Source organism: Oncorhynchus tshawytscha, linkage group LG04 (genome assembly GCF_018296145.1).
Source record: "Oncorhynchus tshawytscha isolate Ot180627B linkage group LG04, Otsh_v2.0, whole genome shotgun sequence".
NCBI classification, from domain to species: Eukaryota; Metazoa; Chordata; class Actinopteri; order Salmoniformes; family Salmonidae; genus Oncorhynchus; species Oncorhynchus tshawytscha.
The window spans coordinates 22056802-22082337 of NC_056432.1; the positions used below are offsets into that span (position 1 = coordinate 22056802).

At 44.7% G+C, this 25536-nt stretch overlaps 1 protein-coding gene across 1 annotated transcript; it reads left to right on the top strand.

The window, feature by feature from the left end:
* Window positions 1-326: 326 nt before the first annotated feature.
* Window positions 327-24765, top strand: LOC112248309 (protein crumbs homolog 2). Its single transcript, XM_024417223.2, has 13 exons — window positions 327-585; window positions 7588-8283; window positions 8509-8704; window positions 9202-9341; window positions 9945-10130; window positions 10304-10417; window positions 16334-17326; window positions 17547-18106; window positions 18280-18445; window positions 19133-19994; window positions 20104-20220; window positions 22429-22555; window positions 22811-24765. The coding sequence occupies exons 1-13, from the start codon at window positions 516-518 to the stop codon at window positions 23030-23032; spliced, it is 4449 nt and encodes a 1482-aa protein (XP_024272991.1). The 5' UTR covers window positions 327-515; the 3' UTR covers window positions 23033-24765.
* The last annotated feature ends 771 nt before the right edge of the window (window positions 24766-25536 follow it).

A 25536-nucleotide genomic window follows, 5' to 3' on the forward strand; every position in this document is an offset into this window, starting at 1 on the left:
CATTTTTTTGTGTCATGTGTCTGTGACCAACAGATGCATATCTGATTAGGACCTAATGCATTTTTCTCCTCATATGAACTGTAACTCAGTCAAATCAATGAAATTGTTGCATGTTGCGTTTATGTTTGGTTTCAGAAAGTGAAATAAAGTGGGGAGAGAGGAATGAAGAGAGAGGAGGAAAGAGGACAAAGGGGTGTAGTAGAAAGAGAGAGTGCTAGAGAGAGAATCAGTCCATGTCAGTGAATCCAGGCCATGTTTTCTTTGGCCTCTCTGAAGGGTGATTACTCTGCCTTACTCTAGCCAGCCAAGCACTATCCCCAGAGAGCTCACACACACACTCACAGTACTGACTACTGACCAAGCATGGAGAGCCTGCAGCACACTTCCAGCTAACTTCTATTAGAGCAGAGAGTTGATCGGCTGGACCAGTATGCTGGGTGGGGACCCTGTGGAGGAGTGACAGGCAGCAGTTCTCAGGCTGGACGTTACGGGACCCAGTGGGTCCCATCACTGCCATGGAGTTTGGGAGGTTTCTTTTCAAGTCCCAAAGAACTTTGCTGCTCGGCATGATAATGTTCAAACTGGGTAGGACTGTTGATCAACTACTAGGTGTATGAATACTACAATATTCCATTTGTTGTTGTGAGAAGTGTGTGTGCACTTGTATGTGTGTGTATTAATGGGGAAAGTAGTGATGTGAAAATGTGTGTGTGTATATGTATATGTATGTGTGTGTGTGTGTGTGTGTGTGTGTGTGTGTGTGTGTGTGTGTGTGTGTGTGTGTGTGTGTGTGTGTGTGTGTGTGTGTGTGTGTGTGTGTGTGTGTGTGTGTGTGTAGGAGATAGGGACAGGGCTGTAATAGGGCATTAGCAAGGTGGGAGGATGTTACAGGAGGACAAGTGGTTAGAGGCCAGCTGGCAGACAGGTTGTTGTAGTTGATGTTAAGCTGAGTGCAGTCTGCCTTCAATAAGTTATTTATTCTTTAATTATACGGCTGGTCCTATTTATACATCTCTTTAAGAGAACCAAGATAGACTTGCCCGATGAAGAGAGCTATCAAACATTTGTAACATAGCATACATAAAAGAAGAATTGTGGTAAAACGTATGTCACAATAATTTATCATCCATTACTATGTAAGACAATTGAAGATATAATTCTCTTGAGCCCTTATCATTAATTAATTAATAGTTCACAATCAACTAACACGGTGAGATAATTGGCTTTTGTTATTAATCTCTGATAACCCATGTCTTCTATGATAGAAGCATTAGGATTAGTAGAGAGATGAAGACAGGAGGGATTGGGGGGTGGGATTGGGGTGCCGTTGGGTGGAGGATATTTTGAACCTCACCTAATGATGCGCTGACCCATTTTTCCTGATGCCCTGTGGGAAGCGTCTGAACCTCGTTAAATTGGACAGACTGACAGGACGGGACGGCTAGAGCGGATTGCATGCAGGGGCCATTGTTACCCATCACCATGGTGACGGGTTAAGAGTCTGCACCACTTTTTGTCTAAACTATGAATGGAGAGAGAGGCAAGTGTTCGGAGAAGTGTGGAAAAACAAACAGGATATTTAGATTTTATGGCTGATGGAAAAATATCTATAATATTGAATCAACCATTGTTCATATAAAATACTATCTTGACAACAATATGGCTCCTTTAATGTTAAACCCACTCGAAACACAAACCTTTAAATCTCTGACTGACATCACAGGATAACTGTGACTAAACGTTGAGAATTTGTGCTTTTTAAAGCGAAGTGAATCACCACAGTGTAGCCTTTTGAGTATGAATACAGTTTAGGAGAAAGCTCCACACTGGCATGGCTTGGCTAGCAGTCCCCTGTGGTGACCAAATAGAATTCCTCTAACTAAAACTTGTGTTAGAGCCAGGAGCGTCCTCTCACATTAGTCATGGCATCATTGGTCCATACCTCACAGTGTGAGTTTCAATTGACATTTGACTTGGAGTATATGTAAAGGTTATGTTGGCTAACTATTGTTGGTAACTGTTATCACGGGGTAGGGAAGAAGTTCTCCTATATAATAACTATTAATCATCTACTATCTTCCTGCTGCGTTCTCACACACTGTTAGAGGGATGCTCTGACAGACTCACTCTAGAGTTGAGGCTGGGATCCATCTCTGCACAGACAGCTGACAACTCTCTGTTATTTTACTCTACCTGCGTACTACGTTAGGATGGTCCCATGACAAGTACCTGGCTCTGCTCTGTGTTTATCTTGATTCCTGGGGGTCAAGTGCTTGGTGCAGTGCAGTGCCAGAGAACAGCGCTGTAATCTGCCCATAACCCTGATTTATGAACTGTTTCATGACACGGGAGGCAGCAATGACATCAACACATTGGAATGTTTCAGGGATGACTGGTCTGGCTGCAGCAGGATAGACCAGTCAGAGACCCCCACTGTCTAAACCAACCACCCCCCACACTACTACTAGTCTGACATGGGGTCCATGTGTACCAGCTACACTACACTACTACTAGTCTGACATGGGGTCCATGTGTACCAGCTACACTACACTACTACTAGTCTGACATGGGGTCCATGTGTACTAGCTACACTACACTACTACTAGTCTGACATGGGGTCCATGTGTACTAGCTACACTACACTACTACTAGTCTGACATGGGGTCCATGTGTACTAGCTACACTACACTACTACTAGTCTGACATGGGGTCCATGTGTACCAGCTACACTACACTACTACTAGTCTGACATGGGGTCCATGTGTACCAGCTACACTACACTACTACTAGTCTGACATGGGGTCCATGTGTACCAGCTACACTACACTACTACTAGTCTGACATGGGGTCCATGTGTACCAGCTACACTACACTACTACTAGTCTGACATGGGGTCCATGTGTACTAGCTACACTACACTACTACTAGTCTGACATGGGGTCCATGTGTACTAGCTACACTACACTACTACTAGTCTGAAATGGGGTCCATGTGTACTAGCTACACTACACTACTACTAGTCTGACATGGGGTCCATGTGTACTAGCTACACTACACTACTACTAGTCTGACATGGGGTCCATGTGTACCAGCTACACTACACTACTGCTAGTCTGACATGGGGTCCATGTGTACCAGCTACACTACACTACTACTAGTCTGACATGGGGTCCATGTGTACCAGCTACACTACACTACTACTAGTCTGACATGGGGTCCATGTGTACTAGCTACACTACACTACTACTAGTCTGACATGGGGTCCATGTGTACCAGCTACACTACACTACTACTAGTCTGACATGGGGTCCATGTGTACTAGCTACACTACACTACTACTAGTCTGACATGGGGTCCATGTGTACCAGCTACACTACACTACTACTAGTCTGACATGGGGTCCATGTGTACTAGCTACACTACACTACTACTAGTCTGACATGGGGTCCATGTGTACTAGCTACACTACACTACTACTAGTCTGACATGGGGTCCATGTGTACTAGCTACACTACACTACTACTAGTCTGACATGGGGTCCATGTGTACCAGCTACACTACACTACTACTAGTCTGACATGGGGTCCATGTGTACTAGCTACACTACACTACTACTAGTCTGACATGGGGTCCATGTGTACCAGCTACACTACACTACTACTAGTCTGAAATGGGGTCCATGTGTACCAGCTACACTACACTACTACTAGTCTGACATGGGGTCCATGTGTACTAGCTACACTACACTACTACTAGTCTGAAATGGGGTCCATGTGTACCAGCTACACTACACTACTACTAGTCTGACATGGGGTCCATGTGTACCAGCTACACTACACTACAAAACATTAGGAACACCTTCCTGATATTGAGTTGCACCACCTTTTGCCTTCAGAACAGCCTCAATTCGTCAGGGGCATGGACTCTACAAGGTGTTGAAAGCATTCCACAGTGATGCTGGCCGATGTTGAATTCAATGCTTTCCACAGTTGTGTCAAGTTGGCTGGATGTCCTTTGTTCTTAATGTTTTGTGTACTCAGTGTATATACGATATTACCTTACTGACATACGGCTCTTCCCCCAGGTATCACTCACGGCACCTTTGAGAGCAATGCTCTGCAGTACACTCTGTGACCAGTACCTGTTCCTAATGTTTTGTACACTCAGTGTAAATCCTATGCATTATGATTATGTCTGGAGGATGAGAGTGTAAACATGTGTGCATGTTAAACACACTCTGTAATGGGAACACCATGGGTTAAGGGAAGCTTGTGGGTTGATGGGTTGAGAGTAGGAGGAACTGATTCAACTGGGGGCTGAAACCAACATTCCAGTGTGTCTGGGGTATCAGGGCATTAGTAGAGAACAGGGAAGGTGTTTCGAACAGACAGATTACAGCAGGGGAAGCAGACTGACTGACAGCAAGTAGACTGTAACACACTGCCTTACAGTAGGAAATTATCAGTGGTCAGTGGTCTCCAACACTTGTCATGGAGAGCAACAAGTTGTGCTGGATTTTTGCCAATAATCACAAACCTGATCACACACAACTAATCTATGTGATGATAAATTGATTCATTGAATCAGGTGCTGAACTCAATCAAAAGCCTGCCCACCCTGCAGCTCTTCAGCACTATGGGTGGTCACATTATAGTAACAGGTTTGTTAGGGTTAACATGAAGGTACCCGATAGGTGTTAAGGGTGACAAAGGAACTGTATGTAGACGTGCTAAATGGTATGGGGCGGCAGGTAGCCTAGTGGTTAGAGCGTTGTAACCGAAAGGTTACAAGATCAAATCCCTGAGCTGACAAGGTCAACAATCTGTTGTTCTGCCCCTGAACAAGGCAGTTAACCCACTGTTCCTAGGCCGTCATTGAAAATATGAATTTGTTCTTTAACTGACTTGCCTGGATAAATAAATGGCAGTTGTAGGTGTTACTATGGATAAAGAGATAGGTGTTTTATAAGGAGGGGTGACTAAGAACCCACTGGCATACACTAGTTGTTTTCACATCATTTAAATGAAATGACGTTCCACCAATGTGGAATAGACATTGAATTGATGTCTGTGCCTAGTGGGAAGGGACAGAGAAGTATTCACAATGTGACCTACCTATAAGCTGTGAGTGACGGAAACAACTCTCATATGTTATAAATCCCTTCTAATGAACCTTGTTAAATACAATATAAACAACACCAGTATATTGAATAACTCTGATAAGCCAGAAGCTATACATCTGTGTTCATTAAGTCGATACTTTAGTAATCTAATCAAATCAGGATTTAAGACAACATACACATTCCATAAGCGTAATGTTTAATGAGGAACACATTATCAGGACTCACACAGCATTTACATTTGACATTTTAGTCATTTAGCAGACACTTTTATCCAAAGCAACTTACTTACTTACAACTTACTACGACTGTTGTGGTAACTTACAGTTAGTGCATTTATCTTAAGAGAGATAGATAGATGAGACAACCACATCAGTCATAGTAAGTACATTTATCTTCAATAAAGCAGCTAACAGCAAAGTCAGTGCTAGTGGGGGGTATTTAAGAGAGGTAGGGTTTCAGATGTTTTCAGAAGATGGGCAGAGACTCTGTTGTCCGAGCGTCAGGGGGAAGGAAGCTGGTTCCACCATAGGGGTGCCAGGACGGAGAAGAGGTTTGACTGGGCTGAGCGGGAGCTGCCATTCCATAGGGGTGGGAGGACAGAGAAGAGGTTTGACTGGGCTGAGTGGGATGGGTAGGAGGGCCAAGAGACCAGAGGAGTACTTGGGTTGGGGTGTAGGGTTTGAGTATAGCCTGAAGGTAGGGAGGGGCAGTTCCACAGTTTTGTCCCCTTCATATTCAAATATTTAAGCACTGTCAGCTTATTCTTTTCCATTAAGGAAATTCTGCAAAGATAGTGTTTGCTATGTCCTCAACAACTATAGCGGAAAATCGAACCAAGGTCAAACAGTCTGTGATTATTAAACTAGTGAATGACAACCTGTGTTGTGTATGACGATGGGCCATTTCGGTCTGAACCAAGTTAGAGAAGTAGTGGTCAGAGTGAAGGGAACTAACATTGATGAAGTCTCAGGTAACAGCTGCTCACACAATGATTGTTAGTTACTCCTAACACCATCTGCTGTGTTCACTGTAGAGACTAGAAAGAGAGGGAAGTGGGGCTTTTTACTCTTCATTAAGAGAGTGCTCTGTAAGCGCCTCAAAATCAGAGACAAAGGGAGAGGTCAAAGGTACTGTAGCTGGTGTATTAGTCTACTAATGAGCTTGTAGGATGTCACGCCTATAACAACTCTCAGTGCTACTACTTGGTAATCTCATTGGCAATGTTCCCTCAAAAAAATGTAGGCACTGAGCTAATTTCAGGTCTGCTGAGCGCAAATTTGAACCATGTGAAACTTCTGTGCGACTTCTGGCATGCGTTTACTGTGAACACTGAGACTGTACCCGCTTTAGGCTACTGTGGATATTTGATCATAATGTAGGCCTATCAGAGTGGTCTACTATCAAAATCAATGGAGAAAATGCATCCCATAACATTTTAACATGGAAAAACTGCAGCGGTTCTATCATTCAGCCTACAGTGTGTTGTTCAATGTAGGCCTACATTCCGTGAGACATTTTGAAAAAAACATGCAGGGCTTGACATTAACCTGTTTATCCACTTGTCCTTCAGACAAGCATGTGACTGACAATATGTTGTTTGATGCATGAAACCACTTTACAAAATAAAGTCCATTATTATCCCCATACCAATATTACAGAGAATCAGACACATTATGCTACCCTCTGCCTATTGGCTATTTAACTTACGCAAGCCTGTCTCAAAATACAACACTGCCCCACTGCACCTTTTGTGCTCTTGTAGGAAGCAACCACTTCCCCATCGGTGACTAGAAATGAGCTATAACTGGGCTATTAACTCACTTACTCGCAAATAATATGAACAAATGTGCACATGTAGCAACATGCAGCTCTCGCTTTGATCTCAATACAACTTTCATCCACTCGGGACCACTCATGCAGTAAACACAGTCCAGTTCAAAGTGAATGGTACAGATCCACATAGGACAACTGCCATTTGCATATAGGGATACTGCAGCTCTGATTGGTTATGTCACACTTGTCTTTAGAGTCATGCCTGTCAATTCAATAGAATCCTACTTTGGTGCATTCTGCCTACAAGAAAATCTCTTGCATAGTTAGTTTTGCAACACTAAGTCTTGCATAGTTCGTTTTGTTTCAGTATGTTGCATTGAAAGTGGCTAAAATGGTCAATTCCCACTGTAGAGGGAAATGTTGATAGTGTTAATTAACTATAGGGGAGAACTAGAACGTTGAGTGTAGTTCAATCTCGTGCTTCTCTGCTGGGGCTGATGTGTCTTCTGCACTGCAGTCCCAGGGGAGCTGTGTGCCCACAAGTGTGCAGCTTACCAGACTTTCTTACCAGACTTTCTTACCAGACTTTCTTACCAGACTTTCTCACAGCAGTTTCATCAAGTCAAACTTTGGAGCTTGATAAGGTCGACTCATTCATGTTAAATACGGAGTCTTTTATTTCTTGCCCACAGGTATACTGTGCACAGCAGCAGACCAGTGTCTGTCATCCCCGTGTCAGAATGGAGGTACGTGTTTGGACTATATGGGTAACTACACGTGTCTCTGCCCCAGATGGCCAGTCCACTACACGGGCAAGGAATGTAAGGAGCTGTACGATCCCTGTGTTTACGATGCCCCTTGCACCAACTGTACCAGCACACTGGGTACAGGGGTCTACACCTGCCACTGCCTTGTCGGCTTCGCAGGGACCAACTGCACACTCAACATCAGCAGGTGTTTGGACAACCCATGTAAAGGGGGTGTCAGGTCTCACTGTGTGGACAGGGTGGACGGCTACACCTGCCACTGTCCCCCTGGCTATGGAGGAGAAGCGTGCCAGGAGAGGATCAGGGACTGCTCTGAGGAGCCGTGCCATAACGATGCCACCTGTGTTGGCACACCGGATGGGTACGTGTGCCAGTGTGGCCCGGGTCTCCAGGGGAGGGACTGTGAGGAGAACATAGATGACTGTAAGTCACTCCCCTGTCAGAACGGAGCCATCTGTAAAGACGGCGTCAACGGATACCAGTGCTTCTGTGTGCCTGGTTTCCAAGGCTACCACTGCGACCTGGACATTAACGAGTGTGCGTCGCGGCCGTGTGAGAACAACGGGACCTGTGCCAATGAGGTGGACCACTATGAGTGCAACTGTCTTCTTGGATTCAAAGGTGAGACGGTCTTTGTTTAGGTCAGTGCAATACATCCTGCTGTCTTAGAGAGTGAGGGAGCTACCCTTTCTTCTTAATTCAGTGCCTTTAGTTAAGAGTTCACTACTAAACCAACCTCATAGAAACTACAAGCGTTTAGTGTTGCTCCATTAGACCTCAGAGCTCAGTTGTTTTCCTCATGGTGAAACCCATCATATGAAGCTGTGTCTGTGCTGTGTGTGGCAGGGGTGAACTGTGAAGTGGAGATAGATGACTGTGAGGAGCAGCCCTGCCAGAATGGAGCCAGCTGCCATGACCATGTGGGTCTGTACACATGTGAGTGTGTGTCCGGGTACGAGGGCCATGAATGTGAGCTGGACATTGACGAGTGTGCCAGTGGACCCTGTCTCAACGAGGGCAACTGCACAGACCTGGTGAACAGGTAAGGCGGCTCCTACTCTTTCTCCTCTTATAGGCTGAATCAGCTGCTTAACCCCAATGTGTCGGTGAGCAGTATGTCAGCCGATTGATTCCTTCCAGACAGTAAAGTTTAACAGGGAAAGGATAAGGATCAATCCGCTTATTCGGATGGTAATTAAACATGAGGTTGGGAAGTTAGGAAAACCTGATAGAGCTTCATCAGACCTGGGTTGATAAGACAGAGATACGTTAGATTGAACCAATTACATTTGTTAGTCAAAAAATGCCCTAAAGGTGGTCTAAGGAGTTGTCGTGGTCTAAGCTGTTTAGGATCAGGCCCACTGCTGTTTCAATGTAATCTCACCTCTATCTTTCCTTTCTACCTTTGTCCTGTCCAATAAAACTAAATAAAGCAAGGAGTGGGACTGCCCCACAAAATAACAACTTTATACATCAAAGCTGTCCCAGTTTCACTGAAATAAGATGGATCTAATTAGCCTCTGTAACTTTCCTCCTCAGCTATGAGTGTGACTGCACTGGGACAGGCTTTACAGGAGAGCAATGTGAAGTGGACATCCCAGAGTGTGCTTCTGACCCCTGCCAGAATGGAGCTACCTGCGTAGAGGGAATCAACCAATATGGCTGTTTCTGCTGGCCAGGTACACACACCAAATACTCCCGCTGTGTACCCACTTCTCACCAAATGAGGGAGTAGTAACATGTCTGCATAGCTTTCGCTACACTACAGGAAGTACTACACATACAGGGTTTATTGGACAAGGCAATTTGATCTGCTATCTGACACTAAAACAGTGAGTATATGGGAACATCCTAAGTGTCAGGAGTATGTTGAAATGAAAAACTCCAGGCGCAGTCTTTCAGAGACATTTGAAACCCTCTTCTTGGTAAGATTGGGTTCTTGGAGTTTCCCAGACATAAATCAATGAGATAAAGGGTAAAAGGTATGTAGTTTAGAGGACAAGAAGGTGGAGTGGAATGCGACATAGCGAAAAACCTATAATAGTCTGCAATAGTGTAGTACTAGTCACACCACAGTGCCATCTAGTGCAGAACTGGTGCAGCTGCAGGGCCATGAGCAGTAGGAAAACAAAGATGATCCTCAATAATATATCATAATATGGGAGAACACATCATACTGTTGTGTTTTGATGCATAAAGACATGATGATAGATACTGTATGTGTGTATTGAACAAGGTGGTACAGTGTGGTCCTGTTTTAATAATGGCTGTGTGTAATGCAGGTTATGAAGGGAAGAACTGCCAGGTGGATATAGACGAGTGTGAGCTGGAGCCCTGTGAGAATGGAGGAGAGTGTTTCCAGTGCTCAGAGTTGCTGTACTACGGGGTGCTGTCTGGGCTGGAAGACAGGGAGTTCAACTATGAGGATGCAGCTGGGTTCCTCTGCCACTGTCAACCTGGGTTTGCTGGTAAGGCACAAGACTCATATTCATACTTTGTGACCTCATGATCATTGAATAGGAACAGGATCATTTAAGAATAAGATCTGGTTGAATTGGAATCCTTCGATATTGTAGTCAATGTTAATTTGAGTTAAGGGTAAGTTATTGAGTAAGTAAGTAATGCGTCCTGTCTCTTGCAGGAGAGAGCTGTGAAGTGAATGTGGACGAGTGTGAGTCCGCCCCGTGTCAGAACAGAGGGAGCTGTGAGGACCTGGTCAACTCATATTGGTGTGTCTGTCTACCTGGGTTCACAGGTAAGACTGTCTCTTTTTTTCACTGTGTAATAAAACAGCTCTTTATGTGCAAAGAACCCCTGACCTGCTCATTATATACTTCAGTTTACAGAGAAAATGAATCCCCTTCTTGACGGTAGAGAGAAACATGTTTGTTTTAAAGTTCATTTCCTGCAATTCTACATATTTTGCCAAGGGGCAGAGAGAACACTTTTCTAGTTTTACAGATCATTTCCTACAATGATGATGTGATGTGTGTGTGAGAATGACTAACACAATCAATGGGGGCCCCCTGAAGATCAGGGCCCCTGTGCATGTGTCCTGAGTGCCCGTTCGGTATTTGGCCATGATTACTACAAGTTTAGACTAACTACCAATCTAATGCACAACCAAAATTTGAAATTAAACCTGGTGTATTCTACTATTCTTACTCTCAATTGTAAATTGAGACCCCGACTGATTAGGGCTGGGGGCCCTAATTGGCCGGTTATTGCACTTATGCCTAAACCCTCTTTGGAGATGCTTGCTGAGCAGTGAGAAAAACAATAATTGGTTAATCCTGCCACTGCTGATCATTCTGGCTGGAACTGGTCTGCTTGGGCATTAGAAAACTTGAATACCACCATCAGTACACGTGAAGGTGGGCAGGAAAACCACAGATGAATAACTCTGAAAAACAACTGAATATAAAACAATGTATATATCCAGTTTCTTGGGTGACCTGCCGTGTACAGGGGTTTGACAGGGCAGGTATTTGTTTATTTGGATCCCCATTCGTTTTTGAAGCTACTCTACCTGGTGTCCTCAAAAAAACGTAACAAAACAAACACTGATACACTAATAGACAGGATAGTCACAAAGTGAAAATGCAACGATACACAAACAATACAACTAATAAAACAATATAAACAATACAACTGAAAAGCAATGTGTGTGTCTGTGTGTGTGTTTGTGTGTTTGTGTGTGTGTGTGTGTGTGTGTGTGTGTGTGTGTGTGTGTGTGTGTGTGTGTGTGTTTGTGTGTGTGTGTGTTGTGTGTGTGTGTGTGTTTGTGTGTGTGTGTGTGTGTGTGTGTGTGTTGTGTGTGTGTGTGTGTGTGTGTGTTTGTGTGTGTGTGTGTGTGTGTGTGTGTGTGTGTGTGTGTGTTTGTGTGTTGTGTGTGTGTGTGTGTGTGTGTGTGTGTGTGTGTGTGTGTGTGTGTGTGTGTGTGTGTGTTTGTGTGTGTGTGTGTGTGTGTGTGTGTGTGTGTGTGTGTGTGTGTGTGTGTGTGTGTGTGTGTGTGTGTGTGTGTGTGTGTGTGTGTGTGTGTGTGTGTGTGTGTGTGTGTGTGTGTGTGTGTGTGTGTGTGTGTGTGTGTTTGTGTGTGTGTGTGTTTGTGTGTGTGTGTGTGTGTGTGTGTGTGTTTGTGTGTGTATGTGTGTTTGTGTGTGTGTGTGTGTGTTTATGTGTGTGTGTGTGTGTGTGTGTGTGTGTGTGTGTGTGTGTGTGTGTGTGTGTGTGTGTGTGTGTGTGTGTGTGTGTGTGTGTGTGTGTGTGTGTGTGTGTGTGTGTGTGTGTGTGTGTGTGTGTGTGTGTGTGTGTGTGTCCGCTCACTGTCCCCGCCGTTCCATGAGATGTTGTTCAATCCGTTTTGAAAGGTGATTTTGCTGTTTGCTTGAGTAATTGGAGATGGAAGGGAGTTCCATGCGACCATGGCTCTGTTTAATACTGTGAGTTGCCGTGAATTAGTTTTGGACTTGAGGACTGTGAAGAGGGGAGTCCATATGGAGGGGCAAGGCAGTAGAAGAACAACAAAGCCCGTAAAACCTGCTGCCATATGTCAGTAGTCCTGGCTGTGCATTAAACATAGGTCTTTCCTCTAGTTTACCAGGGGAGAGAGAGATTACCACAAAGCTGCTTAAGCCTTATCAACTGCTAATGAACGAAAGCAGGCACGAAGACCCTCTCATCACAAAAACAAAACCTGTTACCAATTAGTAGAGCATGCATTGTGATACTCCTAGTCCTAGGCTATTTGCACTGGAAGCAATATGTTGTAACCAGGCATCAGCAGAATAGAGGGGACATAACACACACTTGCACAACAGGATAATATGACTGCATATTATCTGTGATTCCATGAGTTTCCTTTGCACGTGCAGATATAGTACTCAGGAACTGGATAAATGACATAGAGCCTCCATCATCCCAGCCCACCTTGACCCTCCTTTCCCCCTATGTTATACTGAGCAAAAAAAAAACTGTTAGTCATTTACCAGACGCTTTTATCCAGTGCATACATTTTCATCTATTTTATTTGTCTTTTTCGTTCGTCAAGCTCAGCCCCTCTACTCACAAGCCCATCTCTTGTGATTAAAATGTCATCTGCCACGAGTGGGCATCCATAACGTCAATCAGGAGGGACTGCAGCCCAACATTCCTGTTGTCAGCACTGACAGAAGCCAGCTGGGTGGGAGGCTTAGAGCCCTGGCTGGGCTGCCGAGGGAAGGAGGCATGCAGGCAAAAGGGAGGGAGAGAAGGAGGGTGGGCTAGGCTCGTGTAATCACTTCTGCCTGCCTGGTACAGAGGGGAGTGTATGGACTGTGTGTATGTGTGTGTGAGTGTGTGTGTGTGAGAGAGGGAGAGAAGGGGCACGAGTTGGATCTCTTCTGTTAAGCTATATGTGTGTGTTCACTGCTCTGCGAAAATGAAGAGGCTACTGCTACTACTGCTGCTGGCTGTGTGGTGTGGGTCATGGGGACAGACAGGTAAACACCTCCGATATACACTATAGGGAAGGGCTGCTAGGACAGGCTGTGTGTTTATGTGGGGGAGGTATGGGACTGGAGGAGGGCACATGGAACATTGTTATTGTTTTTACTTGTGTGTAGAGGAGTTTTAGTTGGTTTTGCTGAAGCATAAACCTTCTGGGCTCATTTCTTACTAAGTGTATTAAAGTACCATTGATTTACTATATATATACTGTAAATAGTCTAGCAATATTCTTCACAGCAAGTGTTTTTTAACTGTGATTTGGCTGGAATGCAGAAAGAAAAGGAGCAACTGGGCTCACATCCCTACCAATATTTCAACTGTCAGATCAATTCAATTAAGTCATTACTTTAATTGTGTAAGGCTACCTTCATCAGTAATTTCATCATTAGTAAACTGTCATAGTCTAATCAAGTGCTTCCTGGAAAGTCCCATGCGTGCCAGTGTACTTAGTTCCATATCTGATGAACTCATTTGGTTTGGTTAGGGAGACTCTGATTAACTAATTTGGTTTGGTTAGGGAGACTCTGATTAACTAATTTGGTTTGGTTAGGGAGACTCTGATTAACTCATTTGGTTTGGTTAGGGAGACTCTGATTAACTCATTTGGTTTGGTTAGGGAGACTCTGATTAACTCATTTGGTTTGGTTAGGGAGACTCTGATTAACTAATTTGGTTTGGTTAGGGAGACTCTGATTAACTCATTGGGTTTGGTTAGGGAGACTCTGATTAACTAATTTGGTTTGGTTAGGGAGACTCTGATTAACTCATTGGGTTTGGTTAGGGAGACTCTGATTAACTCATTGGGTTTGGTTAGGGAGACTCTGATTAACTAATTGGGTTTGGTTAGGGAGACTCTGATTAACTCATTGGGTTTGGTTAGGGAGACTCTGATTAACTAATTGGGTGCTTAAGCCTTATCAACTGCTAATGAACGAAAGCAGGCACGAAGCTCACAAAAAAAACCAAAAGCGGTTAGGGAGACTCTGATTAACTCATTGGGTTTGGTTAGGGAGACTCTGATTAACTCATTGGGTTTGGTTAGGGAGACTCTGATTAACTAATTTGGTTTGGTTAGGGAGACTCTGATTAACTCATTGGGTTTGGTTAGGGAGACTCTGATTAACTCATTTGGTTTGGTTAGGGAGACTCTGATTAACTCATTTGGTTTGGTTAGGGAGACTCTGATTAACTCATTTGGTTTGGTTAGGGAGACTCTGATTAACTCATTTGGTTTGGTTAGGGAGACTCTGATTAACTCATTTGGTTTGGTTAGGGAGACTCTGATTAACTCATTTGGTTTGGTTAGGGAGACTCTGATTAACTCATTTGGTTTGGTTAGGGAGACTCTGATTAACTCATTTGGAGCAAAAAAAGGGAGACTCTGATTAACTCATTTGGTTTGGTTAGGGAGACTCTGATTAACTCATTGGGTTTGGTTAGGGAGACTCTGATTAACTAATTTGGTTTGGTTAGGGAGACTCTGATTAACTCATTGGGTTTGGTTAGGGAGACTCTGATTAACTAATTTGGTTTGGTTGGGAGACTCATTAACTCATTGGGTTTGGTTAGGGAGACTCTGATTAACTAATTTGGTTTGGTTAGGAGACTCTGATTAACTCAGTTTGGTTAGGGAGACTCTGATTAACTCATTTGGTTTGGTTAGGGAGACTCTGATTAACTCATTTGGTTTGGTTAGGGAGACTCTGATTAACTCATTGGGTTTGGTTAGGGAGACTCTGATTAACTAATTTGGTTTGGTTAGGGAGACTCTGATTAACTCATTGGGTTTGGTTAGGGAGACTCTGATTAACTCATTGGGTTTGGTTAGGGAGACTCTGATTAACTAATTGGGTTTGGTTAGGGAGACTCTGATTAACTCATTGGGTTTGGTTAGGGAGACTCTGATTAACTAATTGGGTTTGGTTAGGGAGACTCTGATTAACTCATTGGGTTTGGTTAGGGAGACTCTGATTAACTCATTGGGTTTGGTTAGGGAGACTCTGATTAACTAATTTGGTTTGGTTAGGGAGACTCTGATTAACTCATTGGGTTTGGTTGGGGAGACTCTGATTAACTCATTTGGTTTGGTTAGGGAGACTCTGATTAACTCATTTGGTTTGGTTAGGGAGACTCTGATTAACTCATTTGGTTTGGTTAGGGAGACTCTGATTAACTCATTTGGTTTGGTTAGGGAGACTCTGATTAACTCATTGGGTTTGGTTAGGGAGACTCTGATTAACTCATTGGTTTGGTTAGGGAGACTCTGATGAACTCATTTGGTTTGGTTAGGGAGACTCTGATTAACTCATTTGGTTTGGTTAGGGAGACTCTGATTAACTCATTGGGTTTGGTTAGGGAGACTCTGATTAACTCATTGGGTTTGGTTAGGGAGACTCTGATGAACTCATTTGGTTTGGTTAGGGAGACTGATTAACTCATTGGGTTTGGTTAGGGAGACTCTGTTAACTCATTGGGTTTGGTTAGGGAGACTCTGATGAACTCATTTGGTTTGGTTAGGGAGACTCTGATTAACTCATTTGGTTTGGTTAGGGAGACTCTGATTAACTCATTGGGTTTGGTTAGGGAGACTCTGATTAACTCATTGGGTTTGGTTAGGGAGACTCTGATGAACTCATTTGGTTTGGTTAGGGAGACTCTGATTAACTCATTTGGTTTGGTTAGGGAGACTCTGATTAACTCATTGGGTTTGGTTAGGGAGACTCTGATTAACTCATTGGGTTTGGTTAGGGAGACTCTGATTAACTCATTTGGTTTGGTTAGGGAGACTCTGATTAACTCATTTGGTTTGGTTAGGGAGACTCTGATTAACTCATTTGGTTTGGTTAGGGAGACTCTGATTAACTCATTTGGTTTGGTTAGGGAGACTCTGATTAACTCATTGGGTTTGGTTAGGGAGACTCTGATGAACTCATTGGGTTTGGTTAGGGAGACTCTGATTAACTCATTTGGTTTGGTTAGGGAGACTCTGATTAACTCATTTGGTTTGGTTAGGGAGACTCTGATTAACTCATTTGGGTTGGTTCAGGAGACCCTTATGCTCCTGCTGAATCTGTCTGTGTGGCTGAGGGACAGTGCTGTCTGGCAGAGAACGACAGGACAAAACCCTTCATCCAGATACATGTATAACATGAAGAACTAGTGGTGTGTTATGTTTTCGTTCCAGGTGTGCACTGCGAGGTAGACATCGACGAGTGTGAGAGCGAGCCTTGTCAGAACAGAGGGTCCTGCCACGACGGCTCCAACGCCTACACCTGCCACTGTGTGGAGGCGGAGCCAGGGGAGGAGCCGTGGGGCGGCCATAACTGTGACGTCCGCCTGATTGGCTGCAGGGAACACCTGTGTGAGAACGGAGCCCCCTGTGTGCCTATCCTAAGCCAAGAAGAGGATGGTAATGAGGACAGTGATGGGGATGAGGATGAACAAGAGCATGGACACACCTGCCTTTGTCCCCCGGGCTTCACTGGGAAGCACTGCGGCATCCCCACCACCTTCTCGTTCAACACAGAGGGCTATATCCTCATTCAGCTCCCTCCTACAGCTAACAGGAGCAGGGCAGAAGTAGAACCCCATCACCACCACGTCCAGCTGCGCTTCAGGACCACTCTGCCTGACATGCTTCTGTTCTACGGAGGGGCTGAGCACTACTTTGTGTCCCTGGAGATCGTGGGGAGTCTCCTCAAGGCTAGAGCTGGATCAGGGAAAAAGCTACAGGCCACCTACCATCTCCCAGTCAATGACGGAGACTGGCATGAGGCCAAAGTGACCATGGATGAGAAGCTGGTACTGATGGTCAAAGGACCAGTCTGTGACAATGACGAGGGATGCACGGTGGAGAACGAAGGACACAACCAACTGGTCTTCTTCCAACATGGATCATTCCCAGAAGTCTATGTGGGGGGAGCCCCCCAGAAGTATCTGGCCAACACAGACAGTAGGAAGGGTTTCATTGGCTGCATGGAGGATCTACAAGTTGACCACCAGCGTGTTCTGCCACAGGATTTCTCTCGAGAGCACGTCCAAGACATGGAGCTGGGCTGCAACAAGACTGACTGGTGTCATCCTGACCCCTGCCATCATTGTGGGCAGTGTATTGACCTGTGGACTAGCTTCAGCTGTGAGTGTCATCGACCCTATCATGGCTCCCTGTGTGAAGAAGGTAAGAACTGTTATAGCTTGACTACTTTACTTTTTCGTTTTCAAATAATGCTTTTAAAATGATGTAAAAACGATACAATAAACTGTAAACACCAGGCGTTGACACTGTACGGTCATTTAAAGAGGGTTACTCAACTCACAACCAGTTTCCCTCAACTACACTGGTTTGTATAGGTTTTGTCATTCACACTGAAAGCATTGCTTTTTGTTTCTTGCCTCAGAACACCCCTCATGGACATTCAGTAATGAAGAAACAGTGAGCTATGCTGCCTTCAACATCAACACAACTGATGGTGAGAACTTCAACATCTCCTTCTTCCTCCGCTCTCTGAATCCCAGCGGCCTGCTACTCCAGCTGCGGAGAGGGAGGAGGGCCTACCTCATCCTGTACCTGCGGGAGGGAACCCTGGTCTTCAACAGCCCCCCCACCACTCTGTTCTCTAACAATATCTACTTCACCAGCGGACAGAGGGAGCTGGTTACTATAACAATACGCCAGGGTCAGGTAGGGTTCAGCCAGGCTGGTACACAGCTCTCCCTGGGGAGGGTGAGGATGGAACGGGGGGATGTGGTGTACATCGGGGGTCTGCCACCGGGGGAGTCCACTGCCCCCTGGGGAGGTCACTTCAAAGGCTGCCTGCAGGACATCACTCTGGACCACATGCAGCTGTATCCCAACCACACAAAGAAGGAGTGCCACACCTACAAAGCGTACCAGTGCTACTTCCCAAACAAAGCTGAGAATGTGTTGGATGGCTGTGTCAGTGATGAGGCATGCAAGGTACAGTAACATCAATGGCAACTTTAATCTTTAGAGATGTATTATTGCAGGAAGTGGGTGTAACTGTTCAAGGAAACTTGGTACAGGAGCTGACTCGATTTGTCAGGTTAGGGTCCTGATAAAGACTTGAGTTCAGTCTTTGTAACAGACACTAATTTCTAAGTTCTCCTCAGACTGGTCCCTGTCAGAATGGAGGAACATGCATGGTCACCTGGAATGACTTTCAGTGCACCTGTCCCATGAACTTCTCTGGCAGGCGATGTGATACACGCGTGTGGTGTGTCAGTGACCCCTGTGCCATGGGCAGCCAGTGTGTGGATCTAGTTGACGGTTATGAGTGTAAGTGGACATTTTTGATACATTATCTCACTCCCTCACTCCCTTTCTGTCAGGGTTAGGGTTAGGCTCCCTTTCAGCCATAAACATGCACACAAAATAACAAATACCAGATAATACTGAATATTACATATTGAAAGCTATGACTAAGAAGACCTTCCTAATATGGAGTTGCGCCCTCTTTTGCCCTCAGAACAGCCTCAGTCCGTCAGGGCATGGACACTACAAGGTGTCGAAAGCGTTCCACAGGGATGCTGGCCCATGTTGACTCCAAAGCTTCCGACAGTTGTGTCAAGTTGGCTGGATGTCCTTTGGGTGGTGGACCATTCTTGATACACATGGGAAACTGTTGAAAAACCCAGCAGCGTTGCGGTTCTTGACACAAACCGGTGCGCCTGACACCTACTACCATACCCATTCAAAGGCACTTAAATATTTTGTCTTACCAATTCACCCTCTGAATGGCACACATACACAATCCATGTCTCAATTGTCTCAAGGCTTAAAAATCCTTCTTTATCCTGTCTCCTCCCCTTCATCCACACTGATTGAAGTGGATTTAACAAGTGACATCAATAAGGGATCATAGCTTTCACCTGGATTCACCTGGCCAGTCTATGTCATGGAATGAGCAGGTGTTCCTTAATGTTTTGTATACTTAGTGTATATACGATACTGCTCTTCCCCCAGGTCTCACTAATGCCACCTTTGAGAGCAACGCTCTGCAGTTCACTGCTAACGGCTCGCTAGTCGCCTCGGTGACTAGTGTCTCCGTGGACATACGTACGCGGAAGGAGAACGGCGTACTACTGCGGGCCACTAACGGAGCAGAGGTCTTCTGTCTGGGTCTGCTCAACTCCTCCCTACTAGTCAAACTACTGAGCGGCAACAGCCTGGAGTTGCAGGCATTCACCAGTGACCTGACCATCTCAGATGGGGCCTGGCACCATCTCCACCTTGCCATGGCCGACCCCCTGCAACCTGTGTCCCGCTGGCGCCTCACTGTGGACGGGCGCAGGGTGGGCAGCACCATGGGCACAGCCGGGAATCTCAACTTCCTCAACAACACCACTGTGTGGATGGCAGAGAACTACACAGGCTGTCTGGGGGAGTTGAGGGTGGGAGGAGTCTACCTACCCCTGGTGGACGACCGGGATGCCCCCCAGGCAGCCCGGTTTATCAGGCAGGGGGGCCAGGAGCCCAAGATGGGGTGTGTTGGTGCCGATGTGTGCCAGTCCCAGCCCTGCCTAAACCAGGGCTTCTGCCAGGACCTCTGGAACCTGTTAAACTGCAGCTGTGCCCCAGGCTGGGAAGGACAGTTCTGCCAGAGGAACACAGATGAGTGTGCCTCAGGCCCCTGTGCCCATGGCACCTGCACAGACCTGCTGGCAGACTACCGGTGTGAGTGTCACAAAGGCTGGGGGGGCAGAGACTGTGATGAGGAGGTGGATGACTGCCTGGAACACAGCTGTTTGAACGGGGGCTCCTGTCTGGACGGGACGGGCAACTACCACTGCGTCTGCCTCCCTGGATACAGCGGCCGCCGCTGTCAGTGAGTACCACAAACTTGTGCATGCTTCTGACTGGAAAAATCACAACTGTGTGTGTGTGTTTAGTTTGTTTAGAAGTTGTAATGACTCTATTATGTGTGTGTTCTGTAGGCGGAGATTCCCTCCACAGCAGTGTGATGAGGATATGCAGTGTGACAACGGTGGAGTCTGCATGGATGGGATCTGGGGTGCCAACTGCACCTGCAAGCCTGGATACACTGGGGACTGGTGAGATCACAAACCTATCATTTCATACATTTCACATTTTCGCGGACTAAAAAGCAGGCTCAATGGACTAGGCTTAAAGGTCAACTGCCTCTTAGAACCAACTTCTCTAGTTTTAAACGGCCTATGTGGCATCGATATGAGTCAGAAGCATTCATTTTAGTGACAAAATTGAATACAAAGTGTAAATAGGATAATTTTGGCCATAAAGTCACATCCAATAAAGTCTCATCCAAAACTGAGTTTTTTAAGTGAGTTCGTCACAACTTACTGGAGGGTTGAGTATGGATAATGATCATGCCCACTTGCCTAGTGCCCACTAACATGAGAGAAGCAGCTGTGCTGATTGCGCTTTCTCAGCTGCACATGCTCTATATAATCATAGCATTCAGAAAATGTTTTTGTTGCATGGCATGGTGATTGAATGTGGCAGCCGGTGTGGCCATGAGGTGGGGGTAAGATGGCGGACAGGAAAAAAATAAGAAAATGTAACATATTATAAATAAATATGGAATGGGGAATGCACAAGCCTTCTGGAAGATCTGATGAAGGAGAAGAAAAGTGGAACATGTTTTGAGTGAATATGGAAAGGTGGATCACACAGAACTTTTGGAAGAGCTACAGAAAGAAATTTAATGTGAAAAGATGAATTAACTGCGGTGGCAGGTGAGGTGAAAAGTGCCTAGTTTGAGCCTTGTCCTGATGATGATAAAGATGTGACTTTCTTTGCTCCCTGGAGCAAGGCGCTGTTGAAAGGAGTGATGACGGGGGTGGCGTTAAGTGTGGAGGATCAACTGAAATTGAAGTTTCCCAGTGTCTGTGATTCTTGCCATTTGGTGCGACACAGATCCGGTGAAGAGTGTGGTGAAACAGAAAGGATACTGTCTTTCCTGCAGAGTTTCCTGCTGAGTCTTTCCCGACAAGGTCAAGTTAGGGTGTATAATTTATCCCATGAGAGATTTTGTCCCAAACCCATTACAGTGTTTTAGGTGCTAAGCTTATGGTCATGTTGCAGCAGTATGTAGGAGGGAGATTCCTAGATGTGAGAAGTCTGCAGGAGGGCAAAGGAATGTGTAGTATCGGTGGAAAGAGTTGTGTATGTTAACTGTGGGGGTGCCCAGGGTGCTGGAGATCGGAGGTGTTTGTTGACCATCATAATAACATAGAAGAAGAAGACAATGAAACAGACCTGCCCATTATGCAGTACCTCAGACTTGTTTCCATAAGACAACACATCGCCAATGTTATGTTGAAATAACCCTTGGCCCTAAGGCTTTTATGGAGTTTGTTGTAATATACAGTACCAGTCAAAAGTTTGGACACACCAACTCATCCAAGGGTTTTTCTTTATTTTGACTATTTTCGACATTTCACAATAATAGTGAAGACATCAAAACTATGAAATAACACATATGAAATCATGTAGTAACCAAAAAAGTGTTGAACAAATCAAAATATATTTTATATTTGAGATTCTTCGAAGTAGCCACCCTTTGCCTGGATGACAACTTTGCACACTCTTGGCATTCTCTCAACCAGCTTCATGAGGAATGTGTAACAATTGCTTAACACTATGGGCTATTGTATGTTTAAGCTTAAACTCTATTGGGCCAGTTAGGTTCGCTACTGGAGTAGTAGGGAAAAATGAAAAGCACATAACTGAATCATTTAGGAAAAGAATGCCTGCTAGTATTTTGTAAATAAAAATACTTACAAAAACTGAATCACCTTGAGTAAATATTAATATGTGAAATTTTACAATGAGCTCAATATGAATGAAATAAATCAATAGTACAATAGACTTAGATTACGGCCATATATCCTGCCTATAGTTTACTAGTGTGCACCCAACTCTCTCAGATTCCAATGTTCAAAGTTCAATAGCAATACAAGAAACATGAATCCACAGAAAACACAACCCAATTCACAAATACTGACTTATAAACCACAAAGACATGGAATCAAATGTGAGTGACTGTGCTTATCAATACACACTGTAAGGTGTTTAAGTGTAGCATGTGCTTATAATAACAATCCCACTGCAATGAATGATACAATGATGTCTTGCAAGAAAAATCCTACCACACCGTAGTATGGCAGTGCAAATTCAGTGTTCTCCAAGGGTGGCTCGCCATTCCTGTGGTAAGTACAGCGAGCTGTGGGACTGCTGGTGTGTCAGTGTTGTGTTGAACCCCTAAAGTTCTCTCCCAGGTGTGAGGCAGAGATAGATGAGTGTGAGTCCAGTTCCTGTCTCAACGGTGCTACCTGCCTGGACCGACTCAACAGCTTCCAGTGTATGTGTTTGCCGGGCTTCAGCGGCACACAGTGTGAAAGCAATGTAGGTGACCACATACTGTATCTCCCCATATCGCACTCAGTAACTGACAGTCTGCATGTAAGCAGTACATAGTGTAGGTTTATATGTTACAGTAGTCTAGTATGTAATGCTAATGTATGTTGAGTATCAAAAGCTTATACATAGACCAGATTGGATCAAAAGATCTGATCGGATCTATTTTAACTGTAGTTCCTCTAATCTCAGTTTGAGTGAGAAGTAAATTAGACCTGTTGTCCTGTTCTGTCCCCTCTATAGAGACAGGAGCAGAGGGAGCGTGTGCCCTGGCTAGTGGTGGCCATCCCTCTGGCCAGCCTGTGTGTGCTGTTGGCTGTGGTGGCCCTGGTCTTCATGGTGTTGACCGCCCGCAAGAAGCGCCAGTCAGAGGGCACCTATAGTCCCAGTGCCCAGGAGGTGGCAGGGGCACGGCTGGAGATGGGCAGCGTGCTCAAAGTACCCCCTGAGGAGAGGCTCATATGAGCCCTACACACAACAGAAACACACACTTCCTTTGCTTGGCTTCATACACCTACACTATCTGGTTCAGACACACAAACAGACAGGAGAGGACTGGTCCGACTCATTAAGAGGTGTCCAAGGGGTGAAAGGCCACCAGCGGTGTGGACATATGCCCTTACAGTGGTGCCCCCGCCACACTGCTGCTGCTGGGTCATGGTGGTGGGAGTGGTTAAACCCAGAGCTCATCCCTCTATGGAAAGAAGTGATGTGATCTGTCAGAGCCTCAGAGAAAGGCAGGATAGAGACGGTCTTCTTCCCAAGACTCGAGAAATGCTGTCGTGTTGAGTCTCCTCAGCTAATCCCTTCTCTGGAGTGATGAACCACACTTGATTCCAGTGTCTTTCTATAAAATACCTACCTGTGAACATTCTGTACCCCACATTGGTTATGTGTGAGTTCACACGAACGACGACTTTGATGGTAAAACATTGTATTTTTCTCGGGATGTGCACTATGTAAGTTAACAGGCTACACCAACAATGTAAATAATGATCTATTTCTAATTATTTGATGTGTTTTTGTTCATGTCACTGTCTTATGCAAATGTACGAGGTGCTCCTAAAACTCCTAGAAAGTGGATTGAGACAATGTTAATGTTATCAGCTAACTTCAACTCTGATGCCACAGTCTTTAGACAGGTTGCATTTACCCAAACCTACACTCCTGTCTGTTAGTCTTTGCTCACCGGTGCCACTAACTCAACCAGCCAAGTGATCAATGGACGTTTTCGCTCTCTGTAACTATGGATGCTGTACCACATTTACACGGTAACTGAGCTGAATGAAAGTAAGGCACTATATTTTTCTATCAAATGAGCTAGATATGAAGATCATGCAGACCCTACTGAAGGCAAATAATTGCAAGATCAGTATTTGTTATGAATTGACTTCTAAATTACTTTATGAATGAGTTGTTTGTATGTGCCTTCCTAACAGAATGGATGGAATGCTGACAAACCCAACATTTTACTCCTTAATATTGTATCTATATGTTCGATGGAGCCACGTACTAAAGGGAAACTCACTGTGATGATGTTATTGATGTCTTTGTGGAATGCTGTAGAGCAGTATGACAGACAGATAGACAGAGCATGCTGCCTGTTCCAGCTCTGTTGGGCCTCCTCCTCTTATTCCTGTAGGGCTGGATGATATTGTACAGACATATTACTGTGTATACACTGACATCATCTCTGTTCCAGTGCTGGATTTCACAGAATACATGCCAGGGTTGGGTTCAATTCAGTTTTCAATAAAGTCAATTCAGGAAGTGAACATAGCCCATTGCTTTCTATGGGCATTTTTCAATTCACAAAGTCAATTGTCAATTAAAAACTAATTTGACCCCAATCCGGGTACACCCTGGATTAATCTACAACAGGGGATAGACTGGACTGACCTGTATTTCAGCACTGAACAGTATGGTAGGAGCCTACACTGGACGCATCTCTACTCACGCAGTACAAAGTACAGTATACTCAACAGTATGGGATGCTGGGTAGGCTACACTGGTATATACAAGGAGTATTCTGTGATTCTGTAAAATGTGATTGGATAGTAACACTGTAACATGATGTAATTGTATATAATGTGATTTATTCAAAACGTAAACGTTTCTGTTGGATTTCAACAGTTGAACTGCTGCAAAAGAGCTCATATAGAAGGAGGATAATAAAAACATCACCATGAAGTAATGGATCTGCTGTGTACGTTGCTTTTTTAACTATCTTATCTTCACTATCTTCTTCACTATCTTCTTCAACTATCTTAACTATCTTCTTCACTATCTTCTTCACTATCTTCTTCACTATCTTAACTATCTTCTTCAACAGTTGTCCTATAAGGCACGTGTCAAACTCATTCCACGGAGGGACGGATGTCTGCAGGTCTTTGCTCCACCCTTGTACTTGATTGATGAATTAAGGTCACTGATTAGTCAGGAACTCCCCTCACCTGGTTGTCTAGGTCTTAATTGGAAGGAAAAATCAAAAACCTGCAGACACTCGGCCCTCCGTGGAATGACTTTTACATCCCTGCTATAAGGGTTTGACTATCTATTTGTTAAATAGAATTTGCATTTCAGTGCCTATGGTTTGTGTCTTTTAAATGAATGCAATGCTCCTGAATGGATCCCCTCTCTCAGTGCTGTAACAAAAGAAGGGCATCAGGGACGGAGTAGAGCGGCACAGTGCATGTTTGTAACGCCTAACAACGCCTTAACTGAAAAATACATGATATACAGTCTCTCACAAGCAAGGGTCTGTTTCTTCTCATAACGTAACACATTTACCGCCTGGAAATTGTCTGGAAAAACCAAGTAAGAAGGGACCCTTTAGACACGACACAGAAATCTTCTCTTGCTCATCATGGTGGCTGAATATCCTGAGAGATCATTCAATTTATAGAAAAATCCTTTAACATCACAGTCTCCGTCTTATCTCCTCCTCTTTCTCTCTTTTTTTCCTTCCT